The sequence below is a fragment of the Dromiciops gliroides genome, chromosome 4, assembly GCF_019393635.1.
Source record: "Dromiciops gliroides isolate mDroGli1 chromosome 4, mDroGli1.pri, whole genome shotgun sequence".
Classification (NCBI taxonomy): domain Eukaryota; kingdom Metazoa; phylum Chordata; class Mammalia; order Microbiotheria; family Microbiotheriidae; genus Dromiciops; species Dromiciops gliroides.
The window spans coordinates 110,663,209-110,682,737 of NC_057864.1; the positions used below are offsets into that span (position 1 = coordinate 110,663,209).

Genomic DNA, 19,529 nt, shown 5'->3' on the forward strand with positions numbered 1-19,529 from the left:
ATTCTTTTTAACCCCCTGCAATCTAGGCTTGTGCTGTTTGTTATCCATCAAATTAATTGCTCTTTCCACAGTAACAGATGATGTAATAATTGCCAAATCTAATGGCCTCTTCTCAATCCTCATCCTTACTGATGTTTTTGTAGCATTTAGCGCTGTTGACCATGTTCTTTTCCTGGATTGTTTCTTCTCTCTGGCATTTTGGAACAGAGATATCTCCTGCTTCTCCTCCTGCCTTTATGATTGTTCTTTCTTAGTCTCCTTTGATGTTTCAGCATTCTTGCCATTAACTGTGTATGTACCCTAAGGCTCTGCCCTGATTGCTCTCCTCTTTTCTCTCCACACTCTCTAACTTGGTAACCTTGTCAGCTTCCATGGGTTTGATTAACATCTCTGTATAGATGACTCATGGATCTATATATCCCACCAAAATCTATCTCCTGAGTGCCAATTCTGTATCACCATCTCTTTATCAGACATTTTCAGCTGGATGACTGATAAATATTCCAAACTCTAAATATCTACAACAGAAGTCATTCTATTGTCCCACAAACCTATCTCTTTTCCAAATTTATCCATTGTTGTTCTCTACCATTCTCCTAGTCATTCAGGTTCCCAATCTTGGTGTGATCCTTAACTCCTAAGTCTGACTATGGACTAAGTACATCTTACTTCATTTCTTCACCATTCACGCATCTCCTTACTATGATCCTTATCTTACTTTACATATCGAAATAGTTACCAAATATTTTTTTCTTCCATAACATTTTTCACATAGTCTCTTCTTATCCATTCATGCAATCACTCTAGTTCAAGCTCTCATCACTACTTAACCTAAACTATTGTGCTAGCCTCTTATTTGGCCTTCCTATGCCTTGCTGGTCCCCACTTCAATCCATCATCCACACATATGCTAAATTGTAGATCAAATCATGCTATCTCCCTTCTCACCCATTCCACCCCTCATTCAATAAGCCCTAGTGGCCTGATTTTGCCTGGATGAAATATAAACTCCTCCTTTTGGCATTTAAACCTCTTTGTAACACACAGTCTATTCTTACCTATCAAGCTTTCTTGCACAATACTACTTTCCTTTTTCATACCGGTCTACTTGCTATTCTTCATATATACCATTTATCTCCTGCCTTTGTCCCTATGTTCCCTATTTCTGGAATGCACTATTACTCACTTCTATCTCTTTGAGTCTTTGGTTTCCTGCAAGATTCAACTCAAGTGCATCCCTCTGTATGAAACCTTTCCTGATTGCCTAAGATGCTTGTGCACGCCCACTCAAAACTAACTGGTATTTATGTTGTAAATATAGGGTATCCCAATAGTCAGTGCTTTTTTAAGGTTTAATAGCTTGAAATGGCACTAAGATTTTTGGGACATCCTATCTATCTATCTATCTATCTATCTATCTATCTATCTATCTATGCATATAGTTATACATATAGAGGATGTTTCTACCATTAAAATGTGAGCTTCTTGAGGGCAGGAACTATTGCATTTTTGTGAAAAACTTAGATCTTGGTTCAGTGCATGACACATATTAAACATTTTTAAAATGCTTGTTGATTGACTGATATATTATTTTGAATTTCAACTTGACATCCTGTACTTTTGTGGAATATATTATTTTGCCTTTTTCTTGATTTCTTGTGACCAGGTTTTACTATTTGGTGTTTCTTCTTAGTTGAAAGTCTTTCTTATGGATAATTACAAGATTAGTTTGTGAAACTGTAAAATTTAACCATATGTACCTTGGAGATTTGTGTGTAAACTTTTTATCACTGGTAGCAATATGTAGATGATATGGGGGAGAAACCGATAGAAGAAAGCATGTGGGTCCTTAGGATTCCTCTGTAAAGAATTACACTCTTGCAGAAGACCTAATTAGGAATAAAAGAACAGGTTTATTGGGGTACAAGAGAAACTGGCCGGGAGGAAGGTTTTGCCAGAACAAAACACTTTCCTCCCTGGCTACCTTGTGGGGTGCCATTTTATAGGGTTTAGATGGGGTGGGTAAGAGTCTCTTATTGGGTGAGGAGCTGGTGGTCTTCCAGCGTTGTGCTGGGGTAGGAAGAATCCCTCGTGAGCGATCTGGTGGTGGGTGTCAACTTTGTCCTGATGGGTCTAAGCAGTCTGCTGATGGACGGTTCCAGGTGGTCTTCTCCTGGATTACCTCATCCAGGTGCTTAGGATGACTGGAATGTAGGGTGATGGTCCTGGAGCATGCTCAATTCGATCTGTGCCGCTTATCTCCGTTAGGTGCGTGTGTGTGTGTGTGTGTGTGTGTGTGTGTCCTTGATTGAGTTCAAGGAGAGGCCTACTTGATTTCAAGGGAAAACCCCTGAGGTTTCAAGGAAAAAGTTCCTTGAACCCCCCAGAGAATTGTTGGGGTGACCGGGGCCCATAATCCTCCTATGACATAGATTTGGTTATTTCTATTCAAAAGTTTCAGGCAGTTTATTTGTATTATTTCCTGCTATATGCTATTGAGATTTTGTCATGTTCTAAGAGATCTATAATTCTTAAGTTATCTCTGTGCATACAGTCTTCAAGTTCAGTCACTTGTACTTATATAGGATTTATGTTTTTGTTTTAAATGTGGTTTTTGCCTTTTGCTTCCTCTCTGCCAAATTTTCTTCCAGTTCTTTATTCTTGTGTTTCAAATATGTAATTATCTTTCAGAGCCTCAGTTCTTTTGGAGAGATTCTTTGCTATGTTTTCTAATTATTTTATCCTCCTGTTTTTCTTTTAAAGTTGTACATTGAGACCTATGATTTCTGACCTAATTTCACTTAGAATGCTTCCTTTGAAAAGTTTTCTCTTTTGAACTATTCTGGAGTTTCTTGTTGTGCTTCCGTGATCCCTAGAACATTGTGGAATTTGCTTTTTCACTGTGGGGGAGGGGGGGGTTGATATTTTTTTCATGGTATAGGACCTATTCATTTTGTTCTGTCCTATTTGTATGTTTACTTATTTTTCTTCTTAAAATAACTTTTTTCTTTTCATTTATTTGCCCATGACCCAGGTTTTTATACCAGCTGTCTCCCTTATACTTTTTTGAATCTTGAAGCTTTTCCACTTTATTTTTGGTTGCTTATCTTTTATCTTCCTCCTCTTTGGTTCTACCCACTTCTGCTGTTGCTCAGATTCTCCAGAGACCAGGTGTATCCTAATCCTTCTCATGTGTGGGGATTTGTGGGTAGGGCCCAGGAATTTGCACAGAGGAAACTCTGGGAGGAGAAGCCATTCCCCAGTGGGTTTCTAGACAGTCACTTTTCCATAGTATTGAGCCCTTTCAACCCTTTAGTCAATTCTTGACTGCATTTTGCAGTCTGTCTTTACTATCCTCTTCCTCCCCAAACCCACACATACTTATCCCTTTCCTTCTCCTTTTCCTCCATGTGGTATTTGGGCATATTGTTAAGGCATTCAAGAAATTGGGTAGGCAAGGTGAGGTCTTACTCTGGTGACTAGGACCCTCTATGGTCTTCTCTAGACCTTGGGTTTGGTTCCAAATCACTGGTATCTTTATGACCAAGCTTCTCACTCCTACCTTCAAGGCTACTATATTAATGTCCTCTGCACTCGTTGGTCTCCTCATTACCATCCCCCTTCCCAGTTGGCTTTTTGGTTCCTCTTCATGTCAGCCCTTTTTCATGGCTGTTAGCATCCCTTGGGTTTGTAAATAGTTGTAAGATGGGAGCACAGTGTGACCTGGAAGTCAGTGCCCAGTTCAGAGTCATACAAGTAAAAGGAATTTGAGAAGGGTATACTAATAATAGTAAAACAAAGGGTATTGGGAATGTATTCAGACCTATGATAGCAGTTATATTGCTGTTGATTCCCAACATTTGCTAGGAGTGCTGCTGTAATATCAGTATTTATATTGTTGGAAACTCCCTTTACTAATGCATTTCCTGGCAGAACTTAGAATCTTAGAGATTTTACTATGTCAATGAGAGTTTAAGTGATCTGCACATCGTCACATAACTAATATGTGATCAGAGGCAGGACTTAGACCCAGGTCTTCCTGACAAAGCCAGCCTTCTATTTCCTGCACCATGCTGCCTCTGGAAAATTCCATAAACATTTGGTACCTGGGTGCTACATTGGCCACAGTGAAATTTGTGAAATTTGTTAAATTTTTTAAATGTCAGCCATGCTTCTAGCAAGTTACTACGGACAATAGGAAAAAGAGATGTTATCTCTGCTGTCAAGTAGTATCTAATACAGAGAACATACACATATAAAATGACATGATAATATTTAAAAGGAAAATAAAGATGTGCACAGTTATGTACAAATAGCACCATTCTAATTGACTTCTACTTTATTTCTGAAGATAATGGATAGAGTTTAATCTTGGAAAGGTTCCTAGAAGAATTGAGTTTTGAAAATGAAAGGGACTATGAATTGGAAGAGAGGAGAGGGTATTTTAGTTAAGAAAAGTGGTCAATGGAAAAATGTATGACCAAACAAGAAAAAGAGAGCATTAAATGGATATTAAATGGGTATTAAATGGATAATTTTGATTACATTAAATCAAAAAGGTTTTATACAAACAAAACAATGCTACCAAGATTAGAAAGAACCTGGGTGGCGTGGAAATTACAAGAAATTTATTTTCTGATAAAGTTTCAGTTACATAGAGAACTGAGTCAAATTTATCCAGATTCAAGTCATTACCCAATTGATAAATGGTCAAAAGTATCATATCACGAATGATATGGAAGGCAGTTTTAAGAAGAAATCAAAGTTATCAAGTCACCTGAAAAAATGCTTTAAATCACTATTGATTAGAGAAATGCAAATTAAAACAACTCTGAGGCACTACCTTACCTCTATCAGATTGGCTAATATGACAGAAAAGGAAAATAACAAATGTTTAAGGAGATGTGGTAAAACTGGGACACATGCACTATTGGTGGAGTTGTGAAATGACCCAACCATTCTGGAGAGAAATTTGGAACGACACCCAAAGGGCTATAAAACTGTGGATATCCTTTTACACAACAATACCACTACTAGGTCTGTATTCCAAAGAGGACAAAGGGAAAGGACATTGTTGTTATTATTTGGGGTTTTTTTTAGTTGTGTCTGACTCTTCCTGACAACATTTGGGATTTTCTTGGCAAAGGTACTGTAGTGGTTTGCCATTTCTTTCTCTAGCTCATTTTATAGTTGAGGAAACTGAGGAAAATAGGGTTAAGTGACTTGCCCAGGAACACACAGTTAATAAGTGTCTGAGGCTGGATTTAAACTTAGATCTTCCTGATTCCAGGCTTAGTGATATTTATAGCAGCTTTTTTTGTGTGTGTAGTGGAAAAGAATTAGAAATTGAGGGGAATGCTCATCAATTGAGGAATGGCTGAACAAGTTGTAGTATATGATTGTGATGGAATACTATTGTGCTATAATAAATGGCAAGCAGGTTGATTTCAGAAAATCCTGGGGAGACTTACCTGAACTGATGTGAAGTGAAGTAAGCAGAACCAGTATAATGATCAACAGTGAATGACTTAGCTATTCAGCAGTACAATGATCCAAGACAATTCTAAAGGACTTAGGATAAAAAAAAATACTATCCACCTCCAGAGAAAGAACTAATAGAGTTTGAGTGTAGATCAAAGAAAACTTTTTTTTAACTTTCTTGGCATTGTTTTGTTTTTGGTCCGTGTTTTCTTTCACAACCTGATTAATATGGAAATATGTTTTGTGGGACTAAACATATATAACCTGTATCAACTTGCTTGTGTTGTGTATAAATTCAATAAGGGTAGACTTGGGTATAGACTCCAAGCAAGATAATAATAGTGATGTGTATAACTCTTAACAAAGTGGGTCACTCCAGCAACCTCAGCAAAGTCAGTGACTCAAATGAAAAGGGGGGACCCTCTTTATTGACATGAAGGAAAGGTGGAGGGCCTGGGCAGTTTGGGAACTTACTTACAGGTGGATATAGGAAAAGTGGATTGACATTCAGGTTCAGCTAATTGTGCCTCTCTCTGAAAATTAAGAAAGATAATTGTTTTATGGGACTCTGCTGCCTCTTGTAAACTTGACTAGGAGGTGAATATCACCCAGTTTTTTGTCTTCTTGTGGGAGATCAATCCTCCCCTCTAATTGCCCAAGAATTGGCAAGGACCGAGAAAATGTTTTTTGGAGGGTGGCACCAGGTTAAGCTGGTTTGGGCTCACAGACAACAAGCAGATGTCTCAAGGGCTAATGGCATGAATGACATTAACTTTTCAACCACACCTTTAAACTAATTCAGAGGTTAAACTACATTCCTGAGAAGGTAAGTTCAGGCATATACTAACTCAGTTACAAAAATCAAAACAATAGAAATCGGAGGTAATATTAATTTTGATCTTTTCATATTTGTCTTTTCAAGGAGAGGGGAAGGAAGGGAGGGAGAGAATTTGGAACTCAAAACTTTAAAATAAGAATGTTAAAATATGTTTACATGTAATTGAAAAAAATAAAATAAGAGGGGGAAAAAGTGGCCCATAGAACACTGGAAAGATGGGGGAGTCAGAAGTTTACTAGGGGCTGCTCTTTACCTCACCACATAAATGAACTAAAATGTATAAGACCTAGGGAGAGAATTAGAGAATCCCTCTTAAACATTCTATTTCCTCAACCTTTGCTCAATGCATTCTCCAAAGAAGATAGTATCTTGATAAACAGATCACTTCATGCTTGTAGCAGTCCAGCTTTATTAAAGGAATATACAAGGCATAGATATACATGTGACCTTCCTTCTATAGGATCTTATGTTTTCTGTCATTTTCCTTTCTTTTTACCTTTCAGTTTTTAGTTACTGTTACTCATAGAATAGATTTAGTTCTTAGCTGTAGCTAATGGATTTAAACTGCCATCAAATGAATGATGAGGGAATAAGATCAGGAAGACTTGAGTCCAAATCCAGCTTCAGACACTTACTAGCTGTGTGACTTTGGACAAGTTACAACCTCTTTCTGCCTCAGTTTTCTGAATTGCGAAATGGTGTTTTAAATAGAACCTACCTCACAGGGTTGTTACAAGGATCAAGTGAGATAGTTCTAAAACACTTAGGTTGAGCACAGTGCCTAGAAGATAGTAGGTACTTAATAAATGAATGAATGAATGAATGGATAAATAAATAAATTCTTATTCCTTCCCCTTCCCTTTCCCTTTTTTATTTGTTATGTTAGGAATCACGGATAGGATTTTTTATTGACATGTGTGTCCTTTCCTGTTTCTTGCAGGTATTTTGATGTTGGGCTTCATAATTTCCTAATCCGGTAAGATGTTTTGATGTATGAACAGATTTCTGCTTACACATCTGCTGACAGCAGTTTGCAATATTTGTTCTCTTAGTTAAACATTGTTTTGTTTTGCGGGGCAAATGGGGTTAAGTGACTTGCCCAGGGTCACACAGCTAGTAAGTGTTAAGTGTCTGAGGCTGGATTTGAACTCAGGTCCTCCTGAATCCAGGGCCAGTGCTCTGTCCACTGCGCCACCTCTCTTAGTTAAACATTTTGAAGGAACACCAACAGTGAATTTTTCAGAAACCTAAATAGCACTATTCTTCACATGGCTCAGAGAATATATTTTATCATTAGTTTTTCATGCAAGTAAAGATGTTTTTTAAAAAGGTGCTTACAATCTATGTTATCATTCCCTCCGAGTGTGGTCCATTAATATTCTTATTTATAGGCTGTTTATGTAAATATTACAACAGCTGGTTGAGAGTGAAGAATTCTATCAGCTTGAACTCTGATTTGGACTCCAGCAATCAGTTTTAACTTTTTTTTCTCAACATTGAATTGAATGATGTTTTAATGAAATCAACACACAATTTGTGTGTCACACAGACAGATGCAGCCTTAAAGCTAAGAAATATACATGTTTTGACTAATATGGAAATATGTTTTACATGATTGCACATGTATAACCTATATCAGGTTGCTTGCTGTCTTGTGGGGGGTGGGAGGGAAGGGAAAAATGTTTGGAACTCAAAATCTTATAAAAATGAATGCTGAAAATTGTCTTTACATAAAACTGGAAAAAAATTCTTTTTTTTTTTTTTAAAGAGAAAGAAATGTACATGTTGGAAAGAGACCACGGGATATAGTTGCACAGGTGTCAGACTTACAGCCTGCAGCCACATGTAGCCCCCAACACTCCTTAGAGCTGCCCAACTAGATTAAAATGTAATTGGGAAATGTTTAACAAAATAAGTAAAAACACAATAGAATACAGATAATGTTCATTTGTGATTTTTAAAGTCAGTATGTAGTGGCAGGTATTCATTTCTATTTGAGTTTGAAACCATTGGCTGTAGTGGATAGAGAACTGTCCATGAGGTTAGGAAGATTAGCCTCTGAAACAGGAAAGTGACCCCAGGCTAGTCATTAAGGTGCTGGCTAACCTGCATGGGTAGAGGGAATTTCCTCACCTGGAAATTCCTTGTAGTAGTGAAATCACAGGCCTAAACCCTATCCTTATTCCTGTATATTTGAAAAAAAGCTGAGAAGGTTTCCAGAAGGATGGTTTATGGAAAGCAAGTTAGACCCAATGACCTGATACAAATAAACCAGAGAAATTCTTTAGGTTAATAAAAGTCTATAAGCAAGATTACTAAACTTCTCTAGATCCTACAAAGCTGCTTGCTTTCTGCAAGTATCAGTTACTCTAAATGCTTAATGAATAGTGCCTAAATTACGATCGTTGAAAATTGTTCATTAAACAGTGCTTTGAAGGCAGGGATCTCAACCAAAGAAGTGTACACAACAGCTAATAAAAATAACCTGGCATGTGGTTTAGGTTCTACAAAGTAGTTGCTCAGGTGTCTCTTCCAGCATCTTAGTCTCTCTTATATAATTAAGTGGGTCTCTAAAGGGATGTTCATCATTACTATTATCTAAGAACATTTACATAGTTCCTAATTCAATGTGATACTGTTCAGGGTACTTTTCAGAAAAAAACACACACACCACATGATGCCCCCTCAAGAAGCTTATAATCAAGCCAAATCAATGGAACCAATATTTACTAAATGCCTACAATGTATTCTCCAAAGTTACCTTGGTCGCTTCAAGGTCACCTAGTCTTTAATTTGCAAATATGTTGTACTGTTTATACTTGCTGTCTCCTGCATTAGAATGTAAGGTCCTTAAAGGGAAGGACCTTTTCTATTTTGTTTGTATTTACCAGCGCTAATCACAGTGCTTAGCATGTAGTAGGGGCTTAATATATGTTTGTTGATTGAGCAACAAAAATGGAACTATCCTTGTCCTCAGAGAGCTTACAATCTACTGGAGAGCCAAAATATGTACATAGATTAGGAAATACAAAGTACATGCAAAATACTAACAATATGATTTCAAGATGGAGAGAACTAAGGAGGATCAGAAAAGACTTCATGTTGGAGGGGACACCTGAGCTTTGTTATGAAGGAAATGTGGGGCAGAGATGAAGAAGTTGTATGTTCAACAGCTGTGATGCTGTGGAGGCCCACATAATGGATATATAGAAAGTTGAACAAAATGGTGTGCACAGTCTATGCTGGCTGAAGTCAAGGATGAGGAATTAATTATAGGACTGAGATCCATGAGGGTGTCCAGGGGAATTTATGGCTAAACCTGGTAAGGGAAGGGGTCAAGTCTTCTCTGATTAATCCCATGGAAATCTTTATGGAGCCAGAATATTTAGGAGGCATATCTCCTATAGCACAGTCCCCTCATGCCTCCAATGCTTCCTCTTTCTTCATTTCTCCTTCCTAGTTTCCCAGGCTCCCTTCAAGACTCATTTTAAGTCCCACCTTTTTTTAGAAGGCCTTTCCTAGTTCCACCAGCTGCTAGTGACGTCCCCTCTGAGATCACATTTTTCTATTCTGTCTCTTGTATGTACCTGGACTTTAAAAAAAGAGAGAGAGAGAGAAAGAAATGTACAAGTTTGAAAGAGACCATGTGATTATTTGTTATTTTACAGTGTTTTTCTCAGGAACATGCGGGCTCCTTGAGAGGAGCCTATCTTTTGTCTTTCTTTGTATTCCCAGTGCTTAGAAAAGTGCCTGGTACATATTCAGTGCTTAATAAATGCTTGTTGACTGACTACAGAATGAGGCAGGAGAATTAGATGGTTTTTAAGGTTATTGGATAATTGGCTTATTGGCAGTCTATAGATGACAGAAGTGCTTCCATGTTTGACCACTAACTGACCTACCTCTGTACCAAAATGTTTCCACATGTCCAAGACTAGTCCAGTCAGCTTTGTTTAGTTAAGGAATTCGATGCCCTACTAATTTCAATCACATTTCAGTAACCTTTAGCTAATCCAAGTGTGCAAGGTTAATGAACATTACTAATCATAATACCCTTGTATTCAAAAAGGAGAGGTTGTAGTCCAGAGCACCTGATGATTGTCCCTAAGGTCCCTCTTCTATTGAGTCCTTATAAATCTGGCCAGCAACAAAAATTTATTATAAGGGCAGAGACCTAGAGATTTGGGCTCTCAATTGGGGAACACATCACACAGTATTCCCATGCCATCACCTGTGCTGCCCATTGGACTGGAGGGCTAGGGAGCTGCAGGTTTGCCTGCTTGTAATTAATAAACTGTCTGACTTGTGATCCTTTGGGCACTTATGTTCCTCATCCACAATCTCCTAATGTCAGTTGATGCTCTAAACCAATGATCTTGTGATCCAATTAAAAAGCAAGGACATTCCTCCCTTGCACAAAGAAGAGAGAATGTTAGAGACATTCTCCTGAAAGTTGTTTGTTTTTTTAAAATAGATGCTTTCCTAGGATGCAAAGACTTTTATTATATACTTGACTATGACAGGACATATTGAATGTTTGCTTTTTAAGCATAAACATAACTTCAGCCTACTTAAACTTAATCAGCAGTGTCTTTTGCTTTGATGTATGGGGCCTATCTAAATTGGCAGAAATTATAACCAAGCCAAGTCTTCTTAAGCATCTCTGCATTGTGAGCTGTTCAGCTAGGATGTGCTTCCATTTAAGATGATTTGATTTTATTTTTTTAAAGCAGGGCTAGGTTACAAGGAAGGAGCTGTCACATTTAAAGAGAAATTAGCGCTTTTAGTATTGAAGTTGTATATTGTGTTTAGTTTATGATGACTGTGGGAAAAATCAATGTACTCTCATTTCCCAAGTTTAGTATAAATCAAAGGAAAGTCATTCAGGGGGTCTCCTTGAAGAATCTCTTTAAAAGAATACAGTTGACTGCAGAACTTGATATGAGACTAGAAAGGAAAAATAGAAAGAAGTGATTAAAAACAAAGCAGCTTCAATGTGCTACAAGAAACAAGGTGACTTTTCTTTTCATATGGTTTGAATTTTTGTCAGAGAAGGTAACAACAATATTATGTTTTTGGTTCAATTCATGCAGTCCACAACCACTTTCATGTTGAGAACAGAATTTGTACAAGCCCACCTTTCCCATAAGAATGTGCCTCCCCACGTGTTCCCGGCCTCCATCATTGCTTTGCTTCAGATTTTCTTAAAGCAACCACTCTGCTTCCTTTTACTTTCTCATATCAAACATTAAATTCACTGCACCCATTTCTTTGTTTTTCCATTTGAAGCACTATACAACCTACACTATTCCTTCATTCTCTACAGAAAATAATAATCCAAACCATCCCCCTTTCTTATTTTTCCTCCCTTTAAGTATAGTAGTTCTGCCTAACTGTTTCTGGAGAAGGCATGTCTTCTACCAAAGTCTTCTTCTTCAGCGTCCCATTATGTTGTAGAAATGACCCTGTTCTCTCTAAAGCTAGGGAGTCCATTTAAGTTTATTTGTTGTAGGGTGCAGATAGGTGGCACAGTAGATAAAGCACCAGCCCTGGATTCAGGAGAACCTGAAAAATCTGGCCTCAGACACTTGACGCTTACAAACTGTGTGAACCTGGGCAAGTCACTTAACCCTCACTGCCCCAACCCCAAGTTTATTTGTTGTAGGTCTACCAAGCTGATAAGGCTTTGAATAGGGGCTGGGGACTGACTTGTACATTTTTAGATGAGGACACATCTAGCTAAATTTAGCTAGATTATCACCAGAATGGCCAAAGCGTGATGAAATTTTTGGCCATAGAAAATCACAAAAACTACCCACTCATTTTAGAGGAGTTACAATCTATATCAGTAGAGGAAGTAGTCTCTGATGTGTAGCACATACTCTGAGACTACTATGCCAAATTCTACTCAGACAAATGAACTGGACTCCCAGAATGTGCCTATTACATCCCTCAATACTCTAGACTTAGCCCTGAGGGATTGGGGTTGTATTTTTCTAATAATATAACTCATAGATTATCAATTTGTCAGGGTTTTTAACAAAATGGTATAATAAGAAGAGTTGGTACAACCATTCCCCGCGCCACCCCCCCCTCAACCCGTGATACACTCTCTCACCAGTACACATAGAGTCCAGCAGAAAGTGAGATTAAGCCTAAAGAACACATGTGGCCAAGGGATCATTCACATCTCCTGCTTGCTGCCTTTTCTTCCCTTTGTGAGGTACTCAAGAAGCATGCTATAGATTCTTTGCTAGATGCTTCATAGAGCTGTGAATCTGTCCAACCTGTCCTTGGCTTCTGATGTAGATATTACTGCCAACATCTGTTTTCTTGGGGAGACAGTATTAGGATGCTGATGAGAAGTCCAAAAGTCTCAGACCCGTCTAAGCTCACAAGGTTTCCTTCTGGTCTAGGCTGAAGCCAAAGTATAAATGTTTCCTTCTCTTCCCCTTCCCCAGCCCCTGCCATTCCTTCTCAGGAGGATTAGCTGGACCACACTATCATCGATTCAAATCTTTAACCTTCCCAGATGACTCAGTATTTTATAGAGGACCACTGAGGGCATGTCCAAGTTTCCTCAGCCAACCTCAGTGAACACTTTTCTTGAACATCATTTTTAGTTCAACCAGTGGATGAATCACCAAGGTTCCATATAGGGTATGAACACACTTTGGTTTGAATAGCATTAGAAAGAGGTGCTTGCTCATCTGCCCAAAGGGAGTCAAACTTTATTCTGTGCAAATAGAAGGGGGAAAATAGGTTTAATTGACTCAGTTACATTGATAACATCTTAGTGATTCATATGGTCTGCTAAGTTTTCTTTTATGTTCCTTATTAAGGAGGAAAGTCAGCAACTGGGAATCTGAAAAGCCTGGATTCTAACCTAGGCTTTTCTTTTTTTTTTTTAATAGAATTTTATTTTCCAAAATATATGTTAAAAGAAAATTTTAAACATCAATTCTTTAAAAACTTTGTGTTCCAATTTCTCTTCTCCCCTCCATTGCTACCCTCCACCCACAAGAACTCAAGCAATTCAAAATAAGTTATACATGAGTTGTCATGGAAAAATTCCCATATTAGCTAGTTGTTGAGAGAAAACAGTCAAAAATCCCAAAACTTCAGAATTAAGGAATTGTCAAAGAGGAAAAGAAAAAAAAATTTAAATGTGTTTCCATCTGTTTTCAGATACTATCAGTTCTTTCTCTGCAGATGGGCTGCAATCTTCATGAGTCCCTCAGGGTTATATTGGATCATTGCCTTGCTGAAAATAACCACATGCTTCCCAAAAGATCATCCCCCACTATTGCTGTTATTTTGTATACAATACATTTCACTCTGCTTCAGTTCATGTAGGTCTTTCCAGGTTTTTCTGATAGTATCCTGTTCATCATAACCTGTATATAGTACCTTAAGCTTGACAGAGAGTTAGTTTTCTTCATAAAAGCCCAGCAAAGTAGGTACAATACGTTTTGCTATTATGATCAATCATCATAACTATTTCCCTCCATCCCATTCTCTTCCCATGACATTTACTCTATCTTCTTTTTACCTATTCCTCCTCAAAAGTGTTTTACTTCTGACTATCCTCTCCCTCGCTCTGCACTCCCTTTTTTCACCCTTCCTTCCTTATCCTCTTCCCCTCCTACTTTCCTGCAGGGTTAAATAGATTATTCCTCCCAATTGGGTATGAAATCTATTCCATCCATGAGCACACTCCAATGTGATCAGGGTCCCTGAGCTAATTCTGCATTCTAAATTTTTCTTCCTCCCTCCTCAACCCTCTCTATAAGATCAGCAATTCAATATGTCATACTGGTGCAGTAATGCAGAACATCTTCATCTTCCTTGAAAGTGTTTTGCTTTTTACTGCTCTCTCCCCTAATCTGCCCTTTCCTCCTTCCTTTCTCCCCCCCCCCCTTTTCTCCCTCCCCTCCCTCAGGGAAAAAATATGTTACTATACCTACTTGAATATGTTTGTTAGTCCTTCTTTGAGCCAATTCTGATATTAAGGTTCGTTCACTCCCCAACTCCTTCCCCCTCTTCTGCTCTCCTCCATAAGCTTTTTTCTTGTTTCCTTCATGTGAACTACCTCTCCCCAGACCATCTCTCCCCTTCTCCCTCCCCTAGTTTATTCCTCCTACACCTCAACCCTATTTTAATGATGTCATCATGGATTAGTTAGGTGGCACAGTGGACAAAGCACCAGCTCTGGATCCAGGAGGTCCCAAGCCCAAATCCAGCCCCGGACATGAGACATCCCACCCTGTCTGTCCCACAAAGAACAAAACATAAATGCTTTACAGATATCATCCCTTCATATTCAGTTCAGACCTGTGTCTTCCCCGAGTTTCTTACTGAGATAGTTGTTATGATTTCGAAGTATGATCTTCCCATGTAGGAATGTAAACAGTTTGATCTTTTAATATCCCTCATGAAGTCTTTTTCCTGTTTATCTTTTTATGCTTCTCCAGGGTCTTGTATTTGAAAGTCAAATTTTCTATTCAGTTCAGGTCTTTTCATCACAAATGCTTGAAAGACCTCTTTCTCATTGAAATCCCATTTTTGCCTCTGAAAGATTATACTCAGTTTTGCTGGGTATGTGATTTTTGGCTGTAGTCCCAGTTCCTTTGCCCTCTGGAATATCATATTCCATGCCCTTTGGTCCTTTAATGTAGAAGCTGTTAGATCTTGCTTTATCCTTATTGGAGATCCACAGTATTTGAATTCCTTTTTTCTAGCTGCTTGCAGTATTTTCTCCTTGACCTGGGAGTTCTGGAATTTGGCTATAATATTCCTGGAGGTTTTCCTTTTGGGATCTCTTTCAGGAGGTGATTGGTAGATTCTTTCAATTTCTATTTTAGCTTCTGCTTCTAGAATATCAGGGCAATTTTCCCTCACAGTCCATTGAAGGATGGTGTCTAAGCTTTTGTTTTGGTCATGGTTTTCAGGTAGTCCAATGATTTTCAAATTATCTCTCCTAGGTTTATTTTCCAGGTCAGCTGTTTTTCCAAGGAGACATTTCACATTGCTCTCTATTTTCTCATTCAATTGGATTTGCTTTACTGTGTCTTGGTTTCTCATAAGGTCACTAGCTTCCATTTGTTCAGTCCTAATTCTTAGGCAATTTTTTCATCAGACAGTTTTTGAATCTCCTTTTCCATTTGGCTTTTCAAACTGTTGACTTTTTTATCATTACTCTCCTGCATCTCTCTCATTTCCCTTTCCATTCTTTCCTCCTTTTCTCTACATCTTCTTTCTATTTCTCCTGCTTTCTCTTCAAAGTCCCTTTTGAGAGCTTCCATGGCCTGAGACCAGTTCATATTTTTCTTGGAAGCTTTGGATGTTGGAGCTTTGACCCTGTTATTATCTTCTTCTTCTGAGGTTGTATTGTGGTCTACCTTACCCCCAAAGAATTTTTCGATGGTCTTCTGCTTTCTCTGCCTACTCATCCTGGCTTACTATTTCTTGGCTTTTAACTCCTTCTTAAAGTGTGGCTCTGCTTCCAGGACACACTGTTCAAGCTACAGCATGGCCCAGGCGATGGTTGGACTTCTTCTCGGGCTGCCTGGCCTCACTTTCATTTGATTTTAAACTCTCCACTGGGGGGTGATGGGGGGGGTGGCGTTGGGAGGGGGGGCTGCTTCTCAGCTCAGCTCCTGTTCTCAGCTTCAGAGGGTCCCAGGTGCTTTGGGTTGAGGGGAGACAGGTTTTAATCTTACCTGACCTGTTCCCAGGTCTGGAGATAACCTCAGGCCTACTTTACTAAGCAACCAACCAGGAAAGCTTTCTGTGGTGTGGTTCTCAGCTTCTGATGAGACTGCTCCCCTGCTCCCCTCTCCCACCTGGGTCTCCCACCACTCAGGATTTCTTCCTGGTTGCCCGCTGGGGTGGGACAGTTGAATCCTTCCCCCCAGTCCACTGGTACCCCTACACTTACCTATCCACTGCCCCCAGCCAGCCATTCAGCCCGACCACATGCTCAGTTCCAGAAGATGCCAGTGCTTCAGCCGATTCAGAGGCACTGGGGCAAATTCCTCTGGCGGGTGTCGGGTGTGTCGGCCTGATTGCGGAGTTAGGCTTTATTCGTGGCTCAGCACGGCCCTCTGAAATTTATCTATAGCTCGAGAAAACTCTCAGCCCATACTTTTGTGTGTTTTTCTTCCCCAAGGGTTCTTTTATTGCTATTTTTGGGGTGATTGTATCAGGAGCCCTCTGTTTAATGTCTTTCCTCTACCATCTTGGCTCCACCCCTAATCTAGGCTTTTCTACAGTTTAACAATTGGGCTTTAGACAAATCACAATCCTTCTGAATATCCACATCTGTGAAATGGGAAAGTTTACACCTGCCTTACCTCTGTGGAAAAAAATCTTGTGAAAATAAAGTGAGATGAAAGATAAGATAGTTATATAGTAAGTTTCATATTACCGATATGAAATTACCTTAACCGATATTACCTTAACATCTTTATTTGGTCTTGATAAAACATGGCATTTATTGAAATATGGGCAGGAGTTTTCATAGAATCAGTGGACAACCAATGGAACGAGATTACAATGTTGTTCCCCCCAAAAAAACAACTCTGGAGGATATTATAGTTTACAGGATTCAGTCTGTCAGTCAACAGTCATTTTTTTAAACCTACTATGTGCCAGGTATAGTTCTAGGCAATATGTTAGCAATTATTACAAAATTATGTTGGTCAGGGTGATGACAAGTAGGTATGCCTGCATCTAATCAGTCAATAAATCAACAACTAACTACTTACTGTGCACCAAGAACCATGATGGGTCTACAAATAAAATGAATGAAATAATCTGTATTCATAAAGAACTTATATTCTAATGGGAAAGACATCAAGCAGATATGTAAATATATATAGAATAAGTGTAAAGAGAATAAATATAAATAAACACAAATAAGTTAAATATAAGATATTTTGGGAGGGAGGAAGCGTGGGCACTGACATTTATAGGGATCAAGAGAAGGTTCATGTAGAAGTTAGCACTTGAGCTGTGTCTTGAAGAGAACAATTCTATCAGTCGGTGGTGAGGAGCATAGATTTTGAAAATGTATAAAGCACCATACAAAATAAAGTAAATTATAAGATTTAGAGCTAGAAGGGAATATAGATATTCCCTAATTTAACCCTCTCATTTATAGATAAGGAAATGGCCTTAGGAAGATAAAATAGATGGTCTAGAGTCTATTATAATACAACTAGTAAGTAACAGGGTCAGAATTTGAATCCAGAGCCTCTGACTAAATTCAATTTTTTCCCCTCCATAATTCCATCTTGTTTCTCTGGGAAAAGGATTGTTAGTATTTATGTTGAATGGGAAACCACAGAGTTTCTTTGTCATTTTTAGGAAAAGCTTTTAACATCAGTGCTCCCCAAACCTACACAGTCCTCCAGTGGCAGCTCTCTTATTAACTTTACCATTGCTGTTATCTCTACTTCTGACAGTGTACTGGTGGTGAAGGTAAACCATGCCTAATTTATGCTTATTTTCAGAAACTCCTCCCTCACCTGCTCTCAGTGGGCTTCACTCTAATGAGGTATTGGCTGTTTTCTTTATATTGTGGGATTGATTCCCTATATCCTCTTCCTAGAATTTGCCTGATTTCCTTTAATCAGGATGTTTTCCCTACCTTCCTCCTGTACCTCAGAGAAGGTAAAAAAAAAACTCTTCCTGTGTTGTATTGAGAGTTGGGCTGGCCTAAATCTTGCCTTAGGTATTTAGTAATATTTATGCTTAGGGTGCTATAGTCTGGCTTAATTACTGTTTGTCAAGAAGGCCATTGCCTAGGGATCCTGGCATGGACAGTGGAAGTACAAAGTTCAAGGAAAAGACCGCTACATTTGGTCTTGGCACCCTGGAACTATTTGAAAAGATTTCTGAAGTGACTTCACTGTTTGGAAGACAAATACCTCCCACTGAGCAAACAGATCCTACACGGAGACAACTTTGATATAGTAAAAATGGGAACTGCCACCAACATTTACACTTGTATTTGAGTTTGCTCTTTTGAAACATGGTTTTATTCTTGTGGTAGAAAGGATACAGTGAGATGACTGTTTGTCTCTTGTAGGGACTTCTGTTCTTATTCTGTGAGTTGGCTCAGGGACTTCCCAAGGGTCTAGGATGTCTCTGAGCTTCTGGAATGGGAACAGGTTTTTAATAACAAAACAGCTGCTGAATTGATAAGGTATTAGCTACTGAACTCTGAAATAAGGAAAACTGGTGTTATCTGGCTTTTCCTTTGCCTTAAGTGATTACTCAAATATTGAAGTCATTTCTCTGTAATAAAACCAGACCCACTGCAGAATGGTGTTTGTATATGAACAAACAAACCCCACTACCATTAAAACAACCAGAACCCCTCCCCATAGAAACCAGATTTGTGGAGGAAAGTAAAACCAGAACATGGGTGATAGATTCAGAAAAAAATGATGGTGGTAAAGGTATTAGACGTGATGATGAGTACAAAAAAGTGTTTAGAATCCTAGGTTTTATTTAATCCACTTTTCTCTCTTGTACTACTTTCCTGCATATATGCTATCTTCCAGCCAAACTACAATTTTCCCTGCTCCTCATGCATGCATAACACTTTGCTGCGTTTGCTCACAGCATTCTCTTTACCTTCAATGCCCCTGCCTTCATCTTTGCCATATGGAATTCTACCTGACCTTCAAGGCACAGGTCAAATGCCAACTCCTTAATGAAGCCTTTTATGATTCAGTTCTTTACCTCTCCCCTCTTCAATTGGATGTGTTCTTTCTTGAATCCCTATCACATTTTGGTACTCCTACAATATCAAAGAATCTCAGTAATTAAAGTGACCGTAGGATTTGTCTAGTTGAATCCATACCTGAACAGGATTATTTTCTACAAGATTCCTCTGCTTAGAGACCTCTAGTAATGAAGGCCCATTTTTCACTCTTTATATATTCTATTTATATCATAGTTGTTTGTCTACTTCTCTTATCCTTTCCACTAGAATGCAAATTCCTTGAAGCCAAGAACTGTGTTGATTCAGTTCAGTAAGTATCTATTAAGCATCTTCTTTGTGCATTGTACTATAATGGGAATGCAAAGATGAAAATGTCACAGTAAGCTCTAGAGGTGCTTACAATATAATAGGGAAATAGGAATTGTGCATCAATAATATAAGGTTGACTGTAAGAAGTATAAAGCTAAAGGCCAA

The 19,529-nt window shown here is 38.6% G+C and overlaps 1 protein-coding gene across 1 annotated transcript in view; it reads left to right on the forward strand.

Moving 5' to 3' along the window:
• The window catches only part of HHAT (hedgehog acyltransferase), a 535,206-nt gene that overhangs the window by 258,611 nt on the left and 257,066 nt on the right, over positions 1-19,529 (forward strand). The window contains exon 10 of the mRNA XM_043999913.1: positions 7,260-7,295. Coding sequence (XP_043855848.1) covers positions 7,260-7,295 — 36 coding nt within the window. The remainder of the gene's footprint in view (positions 1-7,259; positions 7,296-19,529) is intronic.